This window comes from Nyctibius grandis, chromosome 17 (genome assembly GCF_013368605.1).
Source record: "Nyctibius grandis isolate bNycGra1 chromosome 17, bNycGra1.pri, whole genome shotgun sequence".
NCBI lineage: Eukaryota > Metazoa > Chordata > Aves > Nyctibiiformes > Nyctibiidae > Nyctibius > Nyctibius grandis.
This window is the reverse complement of record NC_090674.1, coordinates 4492113-4510540: the sequence shown is the minus strand read 5'-3', so window position 1 is coordinate 4510540 and position 18428 is coordinate 4492113. Positions and strand designations below refer to the sequence as shown.

General features: G+C 39.0%; 1 protein-coding gene across 2 annotated transcripts in view; it reads left to right on the top strand.

The window, feature by feature from the left end:
- Positions 1-18428, top strand: part of KIF1B (kinesin family member 1B) — an 88740-nt gene that overhangs the window by 44685 nt on the left and 25627 nt on the right. Inside the window, exons 22-26 of one of the 2 annotated variants that reach the window (XM_068415222.1) lie at positions 10386-10479; positions 11257-11405; positions 12019-12197; positions 12755-12892; positions 13653-13901. In XM_068415222.1, the coding sequence (XP_068271323.1) occupies positions 10386-10479; positions 11257-11405; positions 12019-12197; positions 12755-12892; positions 13653-13901 (809 nt within the window). Of the gene's footprint in view, positions 1-1985; positions 7106-10385; positions 10480-11256; positions 11406-12018; positions 12198-12754; positions 12893-13652; positions 13902-18428 lie in introns of those variants that run through there. The other variant, XM_068415221.1, reaches the window with a different exon arrangement.

Genomic DNA, 18428 nt, shown 5'->3' with positions numbered 1-18428 from the left:
TCATAATGCCTTTGCAGTGACCACTTGATATTAGAATGTGGGTATATACCGATATTAATTGGTCTGGTTAACCTCTGAGTGCACACAGGGCCAGGACCACATAGTGTCTCTTAATCAGCTTTTTATACACAAGACATGCTTTACCCATAAGTAGTAATACGGTAATTTTGTAACCTATAAGAATAATCCTGTGGAACTTGTGACTTAGTGTTTGAGTAGTTTGTGTTTTGCATTTCTGGACATAACCTTGAACGTGTAGATTGTGCAGAGTCTTCCTCCAGAGCATTTTTGTTCCACTGCAATATGCAGTTTGTTAGATGCTCTTTCCTTAGGCCACAAATTTTGTTGGCTATAAACTCACAAAGAGTTTATGTTCTGTTTCTAAACTAGGGTTTTGCATATATTTTGGCCTAAACTAGAAGCTGATTCTCTAGTGCTATTCTTAAATATTTAAAAATGCATAAGGTCACAAAAAGCTCAAATAATGTGAATCTTAGGCTGTCGAGCTTGTTGGCCATAGGGCAGAACAGTATTTCTTTTGCTCCCTTTCATCATTCCCGGAACAAATTATGTTGTATTCCCCATTCTTCGTGGTCTTCTACCCGAAGTCTTAAGTCTAGGAACCTGTGGTTCTGAGTCCATGACCTGGGTGTCCTTTGGTTTTAGAATAACTGGCTGTTACTGTTCTGGATTTCTCATGTATTGTAATCCGCTATGTGAAAACCAAGGGTGTTAGGTAGAGGTTCATTAGAGACCGACTGCTGTGTTTTATTGAAGATGTTTGGATCACAATAATACATAGGACTTTTTGTTTGCTAAAGAGATGTCTTAAATTAATAATCCTTTAAAGAAAAGTAGTCTGACTTTAATTCCTGGTTGCAGTAAGCAGTAATGGATATCCTTAACTTCTGGTGGCAGTATACTTGAACAGACATTCCTAGTGTATGGAAACCTGAAGCACTGCTCACTAAAAATCATTTAGCAAAAGGTGGAAAACCTGTAATGAAGCAGCAAAACATGCATAACTCTTAGAAAGTGTGTGGAAGCTCCAGGCTCTAGGGTTTGAGAAGAGGACAAATCAAGGATATCAAATAGAGAATTCATATAAAACAATCTAAAAAAAAAAAGTCATTACTGCTACATTCTTCTGAAACTCATTCTTCGGACAGACAAAAGACTGTTAATGGTTTCTTTGTTTTAACTAAGCAACAAGGTGACAAATGGGAAAAAAACCCCCACAAACCACAACCCACCTCTGAAACTCTGATGCTGGATATCCTTCTAGCTTGTAGCAAGTCTTGGAGTATGAACCACTGTCTTCACCTGTCATAGTGGCACTTACAGTCCTTTTAACATTGAACCTTTCGGCTGCTTCTGTTTCATTTTTTCTTATCGTCTAACACTTCTCTGGCTGCTATTGTAGTGAAGTGGATTCTAAACTTGAGCATCCCTGCAACCACGTGCAACGTTACTAACCAGTGTTAACCCGACTTACTCTGGCTGCTCATGACACCTTCTATGATGGCTGTTGTGTTCACCTACCTGGGGAGGATTTGCTGAAAGAAGCAACAGCAGTCACCAAGGCAAATGTGTGTGGCGGGGATCTGCATGTCTTTGTAGCATGTGTAAAGTGCAGTTTACACTTGGTTTTTAATTTTTTTAATCAGGAACTTGGGTTTAGTTGCTCTATTTAAAGATTTTGGAAGGGATTGGGAGGGAAGAGTTTAGATTATCTGCTATTTTGAGATAACAAGACTTCTAAATATGTTAATTTAGTGAAGAGCTCCTATTTTGACAATCCATGACTCTTGAAGATACATTTAATGTCCTAACACTCAGTCTTCAGGGACTTCCTTATCACTTGTTCTATTTTGATTTTTGATTTAGTTTTCTTTGCCTGCTACTTCTTGTTTAGCTTTTCCATTTTCTTACAATTTTAATTTTGGTTATTTTGGGGCCACTTCTTGATTTTTGTTTCTCCAAAGGATGCAGACTCTGATAGTGGGGATGATTCGGACAAGAGATCGTGTGAGGAGAGTTGGAGACTGATCACTTCCCTGAGAGAGAAGCTGCCCCCCAGCAAGCTCCAAACCATTGTAAAAAAGTGTGGCCTCCCCAGCAGTGGGAAGAAACGAGAGCCTATTAAAATGTACCAGATACCCCAACGTCGACGCCTTAGCAAAGACTCCAAATGGGTTACCATCTCAGACTTAAAGATTCAGGCTGTGAAAGAGATATGCTATGAGGTAGCACTCAATGACTTCAGGCACACTAGGCAGGAGATTGAGGCTCTGGCCATTGTTAAAATGAAAGAGCTTTGTGCCATGTATGGGAAAAAAGATCCAAATGAGCGTGAATCATGGCGAGCTGTTGCTCGTGATGTCTGGGATACAGTAGGAGTTGGAGATGAGAAAATCGAAGATGTTATGGCCAATGGTAAAGGAATAACTGATGTGGATGACCTTAAGGTGCATATAGACAAATTGGAAGATATTTTGCAAGAAGTGAAGAAGCAGAACAACATGAAGGATGAAGAGATAAAAGTTCTTAGAAATAAGATGCTAAAAATGGAGAAGGTTTTACCTCTGATAGGGTCTCCAGAGAAAGCTCAGTCAACCATAGCTAATGCTAAGTCTCCAAACTCTGCCAGTGTGGTGGATGTGGATAAGAATCCTATGGATGAGTTAAAAAGAAGCGAGAATGATGAACTTGCTAAAGAGGAGCGTGTTTCTCAGTTAATGGCAGGTGATCCAGCTTTCAGACGTGGGCGATTACGTTGGATGAGGCAAGAACAGATTCGATTTAAAAATCTGCAGCAGCAGGAAATAGCAAAACAACTTCGTCGCCAAAATATGCCTCACCGGTTTATTCCGCCTGAAAATCGGAAGCCCCGCTTCCCTTTCAAAAGCAATCCCAAACACAGGAACTCGTGGAGTCCAGGCACCCATATAATTATCACAGAGGATGAAGTTATAGAGGTTAGAATTCCAAAAGAAGATGAAAAGAACAAAGATGAAAACAAAGAAAGTAGAGCTGCATCTAAAGACCCTCAGCAGCTGTGGAGTCTTTATGGTCCCCAGAGGAATCAAGATAATATCCAAATTAACAGGCAGCAGTTAAACACACAGCCACAGCCCAGCAATCAGCAGCAGCCGCCATCACCTCAGTTGCGCTGGAGAAGCAATTCTCTCAATAATGGCTCTCAAAAAGGCTTGCGGCGTCAGGCATCGGGCTCGTCCGAATCACTGCACTCGTACGGCGGGCAGCAGAACCCAGACCTGCAGACTTTCCAGCAAAAACGGCACATCCACCAGCACAGACAACCGTACTGCAATCACAACGGAGGCGGTGCAGAAGGCAATGCCGCTACCTTCCACCCAAAACAGACTGACCGGCTTAACCACTATAACCAGTTTGTGACGCCCCCACGGATGAGGCGCCAGCTCTCAGCACCTAACCTCAAAGCGGGCAGAGAAACCACAGTATGATTAGTTGGCCAGGAGTAGTCTGGGGGAGGAGGGAAGCAGGGGCAATTCTGGCTTATTGTTACGAAACAGCCAGGCTTGGCTTTGCTTATGTCTTGGGTTTTGTTTGGCCAGGTAGAACTTGAGTAATTCGACATACAACCACAAGGTACCGGCCCTTCAGCCCGCTCAGTTTGCATGTGACTTTGTTGCAGTTTTAACGACATTGATTGGAAGAATATTCTGAAAAATTGTAAGAACTTTTTTTCATAGACTAGAAGGCTTGGAGGGAGGGATGTGGAGAGGAGAATTTCCCTGCTAGCTCATTTACCGGATTTTTTTTGTGTGTGTCTTGGAGTATTTTTCTAATACTGAAAATATTGTCTGGAACTTACAAAGTGCTACCTTCCTCCTGTGTTTTATGTAGACAATCAAAAGAGGAATTTAGTTAATAGCATTGAATGTTTCTTGTGACCTTTTTCTTAGCAATAAGGAAACTGATCATCTGTTTTTAAATTGATCTGGCTCTTCAGAACAATATTTTCCACTCTTAACTCAAATTCTTAATAATAATAATAATCTGTAAACCAAAAATTGTCGGCTGACAAGATATGTGGCTTTTTAATAGAGAAATTAAGAAGAGCTATTGGGTCACAACAGTCCTACTCCCTGAACAGGGGATGTCTTCTCTCCTTCTGCTTAAATTCGTAACTATTGATATGAAGTTGCTGTGACAGTTAAACCTGCCTGAATGGAATTTTATGTCAGAATATATATATATTGCTGAAGCAATACTTTGGAAATAAGCTTTTTCTAATTCCCATTGTATCTTTAAATATAATAGTTTTTAATTATTATACAGAGATTGTGGAAAGGAACTAGGATTTTTTTGACACTCTGGTGCAGGAAGAAGCCTCAAAAAGCAAAATCTTTTTGTGTTTTCAGCTTTCTTGGGCATGTGTCTAGGAGATGTTCTTCAAATACTTATTTTTATGAAGATTTGTAGGTCACTACTTTGAATTAGCTGAATTCTCAAAGATAGGAGAATTGAACTGTTTCATCTTAATGTAATACCTCATGTTAGTGCCTCTGGTCTTGGATTAAACCCCCATTTCAAGACTTGTTTAATAAAGGAGAAGGTCAATTTGAGGAGAAAATAAGATTAGTTTTCCTTCTCCCTTACACTCAAAATACAAGTTAGATTTTTTAATAATCTATTTTGATCTGAAGAGGTCTGTATTTACAGGTGATTTGCCATAAAACAAATGCTTGCAATCCCCACTTCAGGTTGTTTCAAACAAATTACAGAAAAGCTATTGATTAAGGAGTAGGCTTTATGAGCTTGGGGTTTTATCTCAATTGGAGACTCCCAATTTTAATGATACACTTTCTTCTTTCTGAGTTTCTTAAAGTGCAAAACAAAATTGCACTTGCTTCTAAAAATCTGTGGACTTAAGTATAAGCCAATCTAAAGCTTTGAGGACTTGGTTTGCTTTTAAATTTAACTTGAATGCAATTTTAAAAACAAAATTGGCTACTAGACCACATTTGGTGAGATAGGTCCACTTCACTGTGTATCTGTACAGGTAAATGATTTGTGCTGTTTTGCACAAATGTCCTTAATTTACCTGAGGTTGCTTATTTTTTGGTAACATCTAAGCCCTACTGGTAATTGTTACTTGTACGTATTTCAGCATAGCTGTAGGTGAGTAGGAAGTGCCTCAAGCTTACTTTCCATCTTATTTTTTTTCCTGTCCTACTCCCCCCCCTGCCCACCCCCCACAACCGTGTAGCTGCTGGTTGCAACACATGGTAAGTGGCAGCCATGCACCATTTACGTATCGATTAATCAAGTGTCAACTCGTAAGTCTCTGCACATGTGTTACTGATAGGATACTGGCCCTCTGATATAGGAGATACAAAGTCAATCCTCTGACTGTCCTAAAAGAATCAGCTGGTCCCCTCACTTTGGACATTTTCTTTTACGGCAGGTTTAATTTTGTATCTAAATATGGCTTTGTAACTTAGATTTGTCTCATGCTTTGGCCTACTTGAACGAAGGAAATAAAGCATCATGTCCAAAAATGTCTTGATTCTTAAAGAAGCTTTGTAGATGAGCAATACTTTCTTTGAGCTTGAGTCGGAATTGCAAAATGAGTTTTGGGCTGCAAATAATATTTTGCTCTTGCCTTTGTTTTAGAATCCTGTTTTAGTAGTGCATTGCACTTTGTTTTTGTGCATGTCAAGAGTAATGAGTTCTTTCATATCCTCAGAAAGGCTTGGGCTCTCTTTAAAATGCATGCTTGGGAAAATCCTCTCAATTCCGTAGGAATACGTGAGCCAAACAAGAGTTAGTCTTCTTGGGATAGGTTGTGAGAGAAGATCAAACCAATTTTATCCCCTGTCCCATTTTTGCTGAGGATTGTGGCTGCTGATGTGAAGTCACCACGTGACTGAACACGGAGTAATTTTGAAGTCCATGCAACTACATGTACTGACATGAGATTAAAAACTCCTGCTACTTGATATTTTAACGCTAAACACTAAAAAGTTTTTGCCAATTTATTTCAGCTTAAAAATCTGAGAAGAAATATCTGTGAATGCCTGGGTGGTGGTGGTGGTGATGATGATGAACAATAGGTTACCATCAGTCTGTCTTGCCCCACTGTTTTAGTGCAGCACTAGGAAAACAACCCTCTTTTTTCTGTTGTATGATTTGACAAAAAAGAAAAAGGATAGTCAATGTCAAAATGGAGCCCAGTCTGCTCAGAGGAAGCAGCTTTTTTCCCTGGCTTTTAGGAGGATATTACAGAAGACTTGGAGAAAAAAAGAAGTCCTTTAAAAATAATTGCCCGCTTTAAGAACTGAGTATTAATTAGAGTGCAGTGCCTCATCTGATAAGGGAAGCAATGTGAGAACTTGTGGATGTCCTTGGACTACTCAGAAATATGCACACCTCTCCCTCCAAATTCTGTACTAATGGAGCTAACGAACAGCTGCTTCCCTAGAAGACTGTGTGAAAAGGCTTTCAGGTTAATGGGAATGTGGCATTTGTGATGGGAGTGCTGTTTTAGTGAGCTTAATTGCCATTGCGAAGTGCTGATGTGCTTTGGCAGCTGGCTTGTATCCACCTGTGCCTTAGTGATGATTTCTTAAATAGCCTTTAGGACTTGCTAGGGACATGTGGATTTGGGGGGTGGGGGGGAAACACATACCACTAATGCTCCTCTGGCTTCAACATCCTTTCTCAAGCAATCTGAATTCAGTGATCTATTTAATTAGAGGATGCTATTTTTACCAGTACATTCAGCATAGTTTCAATATCTCCCTCACTGTTTGTCCTTTATCCTTTATATGTTGACATTTTTTCTTTATCCTTTATATGTTGAAATTTGACTTGGATACTTCCCATTGAACCACTTCAGGAGCTGCAACATGAGAAATCTATGCTGTGTACCTGTTTGTACTGTAAAGCAAGCAGTGAGCTGCCTTTGAATTAAATGAGATTTTCAGATTTGTCCATTGTTTAAGAAAAAACAAGTTTTGGATTGTCTTAAGAGCAAGCATCTGCCTTGTGAAAAGCAGAACTGGTTTGTATTGTAACAAGTGCTCTTTCAATAAACTATGAAATACTCTTGTAAGTGTCAGACTTGTCTCAGTGAAATCGAAATGAAACTTATTTGCAGGCTTGTCCTGATTTTATTTTTTGTCTTGGGGTTGGTATTGTTCTAGGAGAATTTAAAAGGTTTATTTAATTGTTCCTCAGTCAGATTCTTTAAAGTCTGTCCACCCTGATTTTTCTGCTGTTATGTGAAAAGCAGCCTACACAGATTTGTGTCTACTGTCACATAGCTTATTTAAAAAAAAAAAAAAGCTTTTTATAGTGCAAGGGGATACAAGCCATAGGCCTCCTCAGTGCTGTCCCATTGTACCATCTTGTGTGCTGTTTATCTAAATTCTGGAAGAAAATACAGAGCTGGCTGTTCTCCATTTATTTGCTCACAGAAGACAAAAGAAACTGTCTTTTTTGTATCCCTCAAATACAGGAGGGAATCGCATACACTACAGTACCTTTGCAGATGTCAACGTAGATCCAAAGAATCTAAGTTGTTATGGTGCAGTGTTCTGCTTAAAAAGCTGGTCCAGTCTGGCCTTAAAAAGCTTGGCCTAGTTTGAGTGTATGATTTTTTTTTTTCTTCTGTTTTCAGAAAATCTGTGGTTATTGTGGCTTTAGATATTTCCATGCCCCTGGGCAAAATAAACTTTGTATTCCCTTTCTCCACATTCATGGAGCTGATGATATCAACCAGTTTGAAGCTGTACAACAATGTGCACTGGCTTCCACAGAGTCTAGGGCATGGACCTTCAGGGCAGCTTGTAGATGCAGGTTTTTTTCTTTTCTAGCAGTTGAGGCACCTTTACATCAGTACTAACAATTATATGTGTATTATCACTAATCAGATGTGGAAGTGTTGACCTGGAGAGCTGACTGGTTTCTCAGCAGAGCAAACCAACCCCTTTTACAGTGCAGTCAGTGCACCTTCTGTGTGTACCAACCTGAAATTCATCCTTCATCTAGTGCTCAGTGCCAATTATTTTAAATACTACGAAGTGCCAGGAGGCAATCTTAGTCCTGTTTTTCTGCTTAGGGAAATGGTACCTGTTTCTTTTTTCATTATGGGAAAATAAACATCACTACTTAGTTTTAAAAGTAATTTTTATAAGTGTAGAGTCAATAAAAAAATGTCTCCTTATATTAAGCATTTATTTCTCTAGGTATTTAAATGTACAGAAGATACACTTACTTAGCTCACAAGGCTGAAAATAGAGAAGACAAGAAGCAGGTCTTTGTCTTTGAATGAATTTAATATGCTTGTTTTTCTCATGCTGGAAGTAGAATTTTCACAGTGGAATGCTCCTGATTTTTACCATTCCCTCTGCAGCTTTTCAGTTTCTCCAAAAGAATCTGATCAAAGATTCTACCTAAACACTACTTGAAGAGCTTTTCATTTCTACAATCTAGCTACTCAAAGTGACACCCTCAGATTAGCTACTTCAGACTACAGGACAATAAATTATTTTGCCCTTCCTTGCAAGTAAGAGAAGCTTGCTTCTGTCACTTCACATCTGACCTGTTTTATCTTGGTTTCAAATGTAATAGTATTATCTACATGCGTGGGGAGGAAAAAAGATCAGAGAGAGTGCCTTTGTTAATGAATTTTTAAGAGTACGCTGGGTATTTCAGAACTATAGATAAGTCTGAAACCTCCTCATGGAGTCTAGAATAGTTTTTTGGTGAGTTATTGAGAATTTCAGAAGGAATATCAAAAGAAAGGATATATGCTTGTTTTGTCTGTAGTTCTTTTGCTGCTGGCCTGAGGATTACTTACACTGTAAGTATGTAGTCATCTTGGAGTGAATAGAGCAGACACAAATGAAGGAGCATTTTAGCCAATTAAAATTGCAAGAGGAAATTAGAAAATTAAAATGCAGCCTTTATACAAAGGCCATTATCTTTAAGATAAATTTATCTTTAATAGTTCCGTTTTCTCTCCCTAAAGGACATGGGTATTGAATTCGTGGTTTTGAAAATTCTGCATTTTCAGGTGGTTGTTCTGAGCCCAGCTACCTTTTTTTCTTTTTAATGTGACCTCCAGGAAATCTTATTTATAAACTTAAAGGAATGTACTTTAGGTTTATCTCTTTTCCAAATACCAAAGGTCTTTCTGACTGAACTTGTGTTAAATTTGACACAACCACATTGTGGCAGTGTTAAGTATTAGCTCTGGGAAAACGAAGTAATGTAGCTATTTAGGTGGGATGCTTAAATAGGATGGGAGGGAAGTGTAAAGCTTTCCTTTTATAGCTGTTACACTTAAGAATGCGTTACTGCAAACAGCGCATTGGAGAAGAATTTTAGGATTTGGGACTGTGGAAGAGAGAAGGTTGGAATACAAGATGAGTAGCTTCAAGAATTGTCCTTAAAAACTCTGTAACACTCTTAGTGAATTGTTGTTGCAGCCCTTGTATAAAAATCTTGAGAAGCCAGTTTCACTTGTGTAATATCTGCCAAAGGGTTATCTCCAAAAAATAAAATACAGTAGTGAGCTAGGCTCTGAGATCGGGAGCACAGAGAGTGTGTCTGTTCTAAATACCTTGAATTTGTATTTGTTTTACCAGCAAATAATAAAAGGGTCATTAGGTCTTAGTAGCATTTATTTCAAGATGTGATTATGCTGAACAGGAAGAAAATGCTCGTACACCAGAAGGTATTGCTGGAGTGCTCCCTGTGGGAAAACCTCTGCACAGACTTCTCTGCCCGCTTGAAAGGGCGGTGGTATTTTTTTCATCTCGTGATATATTAAATACACATGTGAGAGAGTGATACTTAATCCCAAGAGGAAAATCTAATTGAAAACAAAATGTCTTTTTTTCTTCTAAAATCTGAAATGATTTTTTTTGTATCAAAAGGCAAATCAGTGGTGCTGTTAATCCTTCTGTTTGAGAAAATGAAGGTGAATAATCCTCCCCTTTTAAATTTATTTCTTTACTTTTCTCAATTTCTGTCTCTTTCCTACTTCCCTGAAAGCAGCAAGCAGGTGCCCAAAAATCACCTTTTTCCAGTCTTTAGCAAAAAAAAAAGCCTAAACCTTTCCTTCTGACAGATACTGTGAGCATGTGTATCTGATGATTTTAAAAAACATCACTACTATCTTAATTTTATTGGCCTCTGTCTTCTCTCTCTTCAAGGACAGATTGTACTAAAACAATCGATGTTGGTGTGTGACCTCTGAGCATTAATGGAAACGTCTTTATATATTTGTTCTCTGTGTCTGTCATTCCATCTGAGGTGTTAGTCTCTCTTAACTGTTCTTGCTTTTGTCTGTCCTCCTACACGGTATCTCCTCTCTCTCCCCACAGGACTATGAGAGTAAGCTGCAGGCCTTACAGAAGCAGGTAGAGACACGATCCTTGGCAGCTGAAACAACAGAGGAGGAAGAAGAAGAGGAAGAAGGTGAGTTTGAAGCTAAAATTAATTTGGATGTAGCCAAGCCTAAAGGAGCAGTTGCTGTGGTATCTCTTGCAATAGATAGAAAACTCGCTTTGGAAAGCTGTGAAGTGCTTCATAACTTCTTGATCTGTAATCTTCACAGCATAAAGATGTAAAATACCTATTCATAGAATAAGTTCCACATAAGCAGTAGATATACATCCCCAAATTCAACTGATGCACAAACTAGATCAGTTTAACTACAAGCTTGGATTTGGTGGTCTTGAATTTGAAGGAATCTCTCTCTTGGCACTAACAGAGTTCAAATGTCTTAAACCAAAGTAATACTGTTGCCTTTGTTTCCTTCTTTTGATTTTGAAGTTTCTTTTTTCTCCTTGGTAGGAATTCTTAGAATTCATGCTGTGACATGTGTATATAACTCCATTTCTGGACAGTAGATAGAGTTTATTATTCCCATAATACTTGCTTTCATTCCACTGTTTCAGTATTTGGCTTTAATAACTGTTAACTAATATAAAAGAATAGAAGTAGAATTTATTTTGTTTTCTCTATTCCAAATCTTACCTGATCATTATAGCTACAGTGCTGGTGGTGAGGAAGTTTGAATCTGGTTTTTCCTCACTGAATAATAAAAATGCAGGTTTTTGTTTTCTGTTCTTTTCTTCCAGAAAAGGTATTGAGAACTTGATGACACAGTCAGCGGTAGTATTTGGTACTGCATGTGATGGTTTAGAGAAGAAGCCACAGTGTTTTATTTCTCTGCTTCTTTGCTCTTCGTAGTGCCCTGGACACGACATGAGTATGAGCTCGCACAGTGGGCTTTCAGGAAGTGGAAATTTCACCAGTTTACTTCACTGAGGGACCAGCTCTGGGGAAATGCAGTATATCTGAAAGAAGCCAATGCAATCAGTGTGGAGTTAAAGAAAAAGGTAGGGATGTGCAGAGGGTCTTTTTGAGTTTTCTGACTCATCAGTTTTGACTGTATAATCCTGCTTCAAATGCTCAGAGATTCTTGTAGTCTTTAAAGTTATATGTCTCTTGCTTATTAGTTTGGGCTTTAAAAGGGTTCAGAAAATCGTGAGTTTCTTATTCAGACGACTTCTGGCTGAATGAACATCCTCTGCAAATCTGGTTGATATATTCTCCTCTTCTTCATTTCCCTTATGCTGTTCCTGTCAGCATCATAAACAGATGTATGTGCACATCTCCCCAGGGCCCTGTCTTATCCTTTTTGCTTTTAACTTCATGTGGTCATTTATCTTTCCAAGAGAAGTGGGTGCTGCAGGATATGCTAGGTCTGTAGTTTTCCAGACCTCTGCTAGCTGTGATGTTAAAGGCAAGATACGTGTACTCGGCTGAAAAAATATGGTTTATGCCATTTTGAGACATAAAAAAAAAGTGACATTAAAAAAAAATTGAATCTGTTCACAGAGATGAAAGTCAAACTGGCTTCATACATTGCCTTAGGATAGGTCTCTGTCCCCTTTGTGATGCTGATCTCTGACTTCTCAGAACTAAAGTAATTTTTATTTTTCCATTCAGGTGCAGTTTCAGTTTGTCCTGCTGACAGACACCCTCTACTCACCGCTGCCACCAGAGCTTTTGCCCACAGAGCTGGAGAAGAGCCGGGACAATAGGCCTTTTCCCCGTACAGTGGTAGCTGTGGAAGTCCAGGATCTGAAGAATGGAGCAACGCATTACTGGTCCTTAGAAAAGCTCAAGTATGTGAATATTACTGGAGAACAGACTTCCTTATAACCAAGGAGCTTCACTGAAAAATTTCACCCCTTGCTATTCATTCTCTGTTGTACTTGTTTTTCCTCTGTGTCCTCACAAATGCCAACTTTCCAGACAGTGTGGTGTGTTTTAAATACCAGCTTTCTAGATTCTTAAAACAAGTGCATTTGTTCTGCAGCATCTTACCTTGCCTCCACATTGAATTTTTGTAACTTGAGGTTAGATTTTATTTTTTAAATCTAATAAGGCTCATCACAACTCATGTCTCTCCATTAATTTTCTTCATGTTCCTTTCACTGTAAATATTTCCTTGCCAACTGCTTTTATATACCCTAGTAGTATAGGGTATATTTTATAATAAAAAGCTTAAATAAAGAAGATTCTCTTTCTATGGAAGCTACACAAATTCTGACTGTAATTTGAATTATTTTCATCGTATTCTTGCAAATAGGCAAAAGACATTTGTCTTTTCCACAGTCTCTAAACACTGACTTTTTCTATTCACTGTTAATTTTTTTTAATCCTGCTTTCTTCTATGCAGGCAGAGGTTGGACTTGATGCGCGAGATGTATGACAGAGCTGGGGAAATGGCATCTAATACCCAGGATGAGAATGAAAGCACAATGACAGGCAGTGACCCCTTTTATGATCGCTTTCATTGGTTCAAGTTGGTTGGAAGGTATGTGATGATCATCTCAACTGCTGGTACGCCGGTAACTCTTGTCAGTTCTGGATGAACTTTGACGACAAATGTGGTTATAACCTGCATGGCCACTAGTGTTAGTTGTGTGTGTTGTCTTTCAGGGGTTTCTTATAGACTTAAAATATAGTGAAGAGCAGAAATGCTCTTTAGAATGTTGCCAGTTCTGGTGTAACCTTGTAGGATCTGATTTGACTGAACCCTTAGTAAGTTATAAGTTTATTTTTAAAAAAGGTAGGTAGCTAAGTTCTTTCTAAAGTCACTGGAGCAGAGCTGTGAGAATATGAAGAACACTGGAAACTGAGGGGGGGAGTGGCCCAAGGCCTTACTTACATATGTGGTTCAAATAGTTTGGTCATACCCTATGCGAATACCTAATATCTGATGGGAGTCTTTAGTATTTCCTGACGTCGGCTACAGCTTTACAATATTTTTATTTATAAAAATGCTACGTGTTGGAAATAAGAATTGTAGCTCTCTTAAATGATGTGCTCTCAATATCTGTATGTTCAACCATGTTTATATTCATTTTTCATTTGCTTCTGCTCAGTTCAAGGATGCTCTTTTCCCTGACTTTGTTAGCAATCCCTTCCCTTACATTTCATTGCAGTCCAGATGGTTTGAAGCCTTTGCTTGTTGTTCAGGTGGTCTCTGTGCTGATGGCAACAGACGGCTGTTAAATGAAGCATTCTTCTTTCCCCTCACTCTGTTAATTGGTATTCCGTTAACTGATATCTAGCTCCCCCATATTCCATGGCTGCGTGAATGAGCGTCTCGCTGATCGCACGCCCTCCCCCACTTTCTCCACGGCTGACTCCGACATCACTGAACTGGCTGATGAACAGCAGGATGAGATGGAGGACTTTGATGATGAGGCCTTTGTGGATGATACTGGCTCCGACGTTGGAACTGAGGAGGGATCAGACCTCTTCAATGATGGGCGCGACCCGTTTTACGACCGATCCCCTTGGTTCATTTTAGTGGGAAGGTTGGTGAGGTTACTGTGAGAATGGCCAAAAGGGACCAGCTCTTGCTGTAGGCTGCAATGGCTTTGCCTTGTGCTGCACAGAATATCTGTTAAGCCAGCCAGAGTATCTGTATACATAAATAGGAATTGCTAGAGAATGAGTGTAGTTTAACATTTAAGTTTTAAATTCCCATGTCAGAGGCTGTGAAGACCTAAGTAATAATTGAGAAAATAACCCTTAGGTGCGACAATGTAAGAAAATTTATTTCTATTTCTAGATAACTGTCACAACATAGAATGAATGTGGTTTTGCTTGTGTACAGTATTAAGCGTTATTTATAAGAACGCTCTATTTAGCCATTGCAAGATCACTAAGGTAGTATTGTAGCATGTAATTTTCTTCCATAGAAGAGAATCTTGGTGTATGGTGGAAAGTCTTTGTCCAACCCGATAAATCCATTTTTTGAAAACTCATCTAACATCCTCTGTTTCTGAAGAGAAAAGATAGCACGAGGAGAAAGAAGAATGGTCCTTTCTGGATGCGGAAAAGAGTATTCTTTGAGATGATTTGACTTTTCAGATTGTGCGTGACCCAGTAGCAAGTCTTACGTAGTGAGAAGTCATCATCATTAAAATTCACTGGCTGATGGTGTTCATCGGCGCTTCCCCTGTGCGATGTGCTTGAATTTCTGAAACTAGTTTGCTTAATGTATTTTAGAGTATTATCTATTTTGCCAACCAAGCTATGATTAAGGCATTATCAGACCTCAGTCTGTGGTGTAGTCCCTAAGGACAGCAAGTTGCGTTAAAAAAGTGTAGTACTTTGTACTGTATCTTCAGAGATAATCTTGCTCAAACATGTCACTCGTTCCAAGAAACAGAAGGATTTTATTTAGTGACTTTGCTCCCCTCTCTTCTGCTCCCACTCTCCCAGTGATGCTTTTTTGCTTATTTGGTCACTCTATAAACCAATCTACTTGGTAAAGCGGTAGGGGAGGTGGTTACCACAGGTGTTGTACAAAAGAGGGGGTAAGACTCCGTGGCTGGTGGAAGGGAGGAATAAAGGAGAAGGGACCAGAGCTTGACTTCATCCTTGTCTGTGACTGTAAGCAGGGAAAGCTTCATGGTCAGGCAGGCGGGATCTTTTTGCAGTTTCCTTAAATGCAGGAAACTTGATTGCATTATTTGTAAAAATGGAGGACTGAGTTTGTCAGTCTTTTATCAAGCTTTTAGATCAGTTTAGCTGTGTTGTCTAACCTCAGTCTTTGTCTTTAGTGGACCTATTTACAAGTTGTAATTAAAACTTCGAACTTCCTTGATCTAGTCTTTGAAACAAAAATTGCAGTTACTGAAGATGCAAGAAATTGCATTAGTCCTCTTTGATCTCTGTGAATTTGTGCCCTTATGTCTCATAATGTATTTCATACAATTTAATTCTTTCAGGTTAATCTGATCCATAAGAGTCAGTTTGGGAAAGCCGTCTTAACTGGCTTGGAAGCGGCTGTCAGCTAGTTAAAGCACACGTGCCCTGTTTGCAGTGCCTGGGGCTGCTCTCCTCTCACAGTGCTGGCATCCTCAGCGTGTTCTCCTGTTGTGTGTGTTCTTTCAGAGCGGGACCTTCGGTGCTTGGGAAAAAGTTGAGCTATTCATCTTCATTTCACAAACTCTTCAGGAAGCACAGCACAAGCTGAGCAAATACAGTGTATAATGGACACACTCTGCTTCCTGGCAATCACATAACTTGCTTCCCGTTTCCATGTACTAAGAAGAATGCTGAGCTCTGTCTCTATAGACAGACGTGTCAAGCTGCAGCAGTTAAGGGTACTAGCCTGGACCATGCAAGCTGCACATATTAAGGAACTCTGCTTGGGTTGTAAAGGGTGTTGAGGAATGAAACTTAGTTTGTATTATCTCTGAGTAGGCAGCTGAATGACTTTTTCCCAGTTGTTGGTTTCTATTCTGTTCTGTTTCTGTTCCTGTTCGGTTCTTCCATTGTGCTGACTCTGTCAGCAGAAAGCTGTTAGGCTGTTTAACACCACTGAGTAGAAACTATTTTGATTCTTCAATATCTTCCAGCATGAGAATCCTTTTGAACAGTGGGACTTACAAGTAGCAGAGGGTATGTCCCATCTAGGTAGATATTGTCTTGGGCTCAAGGTAGTGTTCAATTTATAACAAAACCAAAATTCCTTAACACTTTAAACTGTGTACTGGTTTATATGTTGTGGAATGTGTAGGACAAAAATAAAATCATTTTTAATATTTTCTGGGGGAGGTCATCAGCAATAATGAGTCCAGGTCACGAAGGAGAGGAGGAGAAATTGATCATGTAGTTATCCAACTCCTTGGGCATCACAGTATTGTTTTTCTCGCTCTGTGCTGTGACTGTCTCTTATTTGTACTATTAACTATTAAAGAAAAGGGAAAAAAGAGCTGGTCCCTTTAGCCATCTCTTCTGGCATGCTGAGCTGTCTTTTAAGGCTGATTCTATTTAATGGTGTGACATATCAAGCATTTGTTACGTTTTCAAGGGAGGTGGGAGAGGACTATGGGATATTTTATTTAAATCTTGATGTGTTTATTTAAAAATATCCATCATCATTCTGAGTTCTGTTGTTTTTGTTTTGATTTTTTTAAAAGAAATTGTGTTTGTTAAATTTCATTACTAGTTTTGTTGTGAGTATGCCATTTTACCTCACCAATCTTTCTGCTAATACAGCTCCCCCTCTTTCAGTCTGCTGGGCTAAGGTGCAGGGGGACACTTGCATGTGGGATGTTTGGGGAGTGGGAGTCCTCCCAGATTGTGGGAAGAGGAGGAGGATAACCTTAAGATTTCATCCACTCCTAACTTGATACTGTCTTGTGATGAAGCAGATGGAGTGGTGCTGGAAGGCAGTATCGCTGCATAAAACAGCTCTTTTCTCTGTACAGCAAATGTGCTATTGCTCTCCATTCTCCAGAAGAGATCCAGCATTTTCGTCACCAAACAGGAAGCTTAAAGCTCTTTGCATTCTGTGCTTTTCTTTCTCTAAGTTAAAGTGATTCCAGTGAGCTGGGTGACTGGATGGAAGGAAGTTAAGGAAGACGAGAAATATTTTTATTTTCTTTGGGATTATCATTTTACTGAGGTGACAAAATTGTAGTTGCTAATAAAGCTGAATGCTTTGGCTGTCATATGTTGAACAGCAGCTTCAGAACTTTAGCCATGCAAATAAAAACACATTTTGATTTTCCATGCAATTAATGCTTTCACTTTCCACTAGTTTGGCTTTGAAGTAGGAATGCTTCTGTAATGACTGCACCTTCTAGTCAGTGAAACTGTCTCTTACTGTATACATATCAGTGCAAGGCTATTTAGATGTCTTTCTGTTGGGGAAAAATGTCTGTTCTCCCTAGCTTGAAATGTGGTTTTCAAACTGCGTGTGTTTTTCATGTTGAACATATGACTACATACCTTCCTGAACTCCATCCCTGGTCCAGTCCAAGTGAACAATTCCAGTTTGGTGTGGGGGGCTGTTTTCTTGTATGGTGAAATGCTGCTTTCTCAAATGAGCACCACCTGAAATTTCAAAGCTAAAAAGGAAAATGTTTTCTTGGAGAAAAAAAATAAAATTAAACTTAGCATTTTGTTACTTTAAATTTAGTCTTTTCTCCCTTCCCCTGCTTTATCAGTGCTTACCTCACTTTGGAGCAGACTGAAAAGGAATTAGATCCTAATCCTAGTCAAGTGTTATGTTGCAGTTGTTTTTTTGTTGTTGTGTGGTTTTCTTCATTTTTTGTTTTGCTCCTTTTTATAGCCTTCTTAATCATTCTCTTCTCTCTTGCATTTTGTCACCACTTTGGTTTTTAGTAGCATTATTTTTGTCTCTTTGGTTCACAACTGACACCTCTTTGACTACCTTGTCATTTCAAGAGAATTCATTCATTCTGGGAACGGGCATGTGAACCCAAGGAGCAACAGTTCCCTTTTCTGACGTTGGTCCTTAGCTGTGTCACAAGGAGTTGAGTTTGGATCAGTCGTGCTGTGTTCACAGAACAAATTCTGCAGCTGATCTCTCCAGACAGAGGCAGTGAACATCTTTATTTCTCTCTCAGCCCTCTTTTGTCATGCAGGACTTTCCCTATGAATATGAAACAATAACAGTTATAAATTTGAGGAATTAATTACACTTAATAATAAAGACTAATAAAAAGGACTGCAAGAAGGAAATCCAGTTACACAAATGACTGGTGTTTAGTATAATTTAATATGCATAAATTCATAATAATTACATACATAATTGGCTAGTCATTATAAATTTAATGACTATTGGTTAAACTTCTATGCATCTCCGTACTCTTCTGAACTCTGAAACAGCTCAGTAAATAAAGCCTTCCATTTTTTCCCCTTGTTGAGAGCCATTCTGACTTGTTTGGGCTTCTCAACACTTAAAAGTTTTGCTTAAGCTAATCACACTGGCGTGTGGTGTTTTAAGAACTTTTGCAATTCATTGCAGAAGAGTAAAATAACTTAATAATGTTACTCTAACTTTTAATTAAACATACATA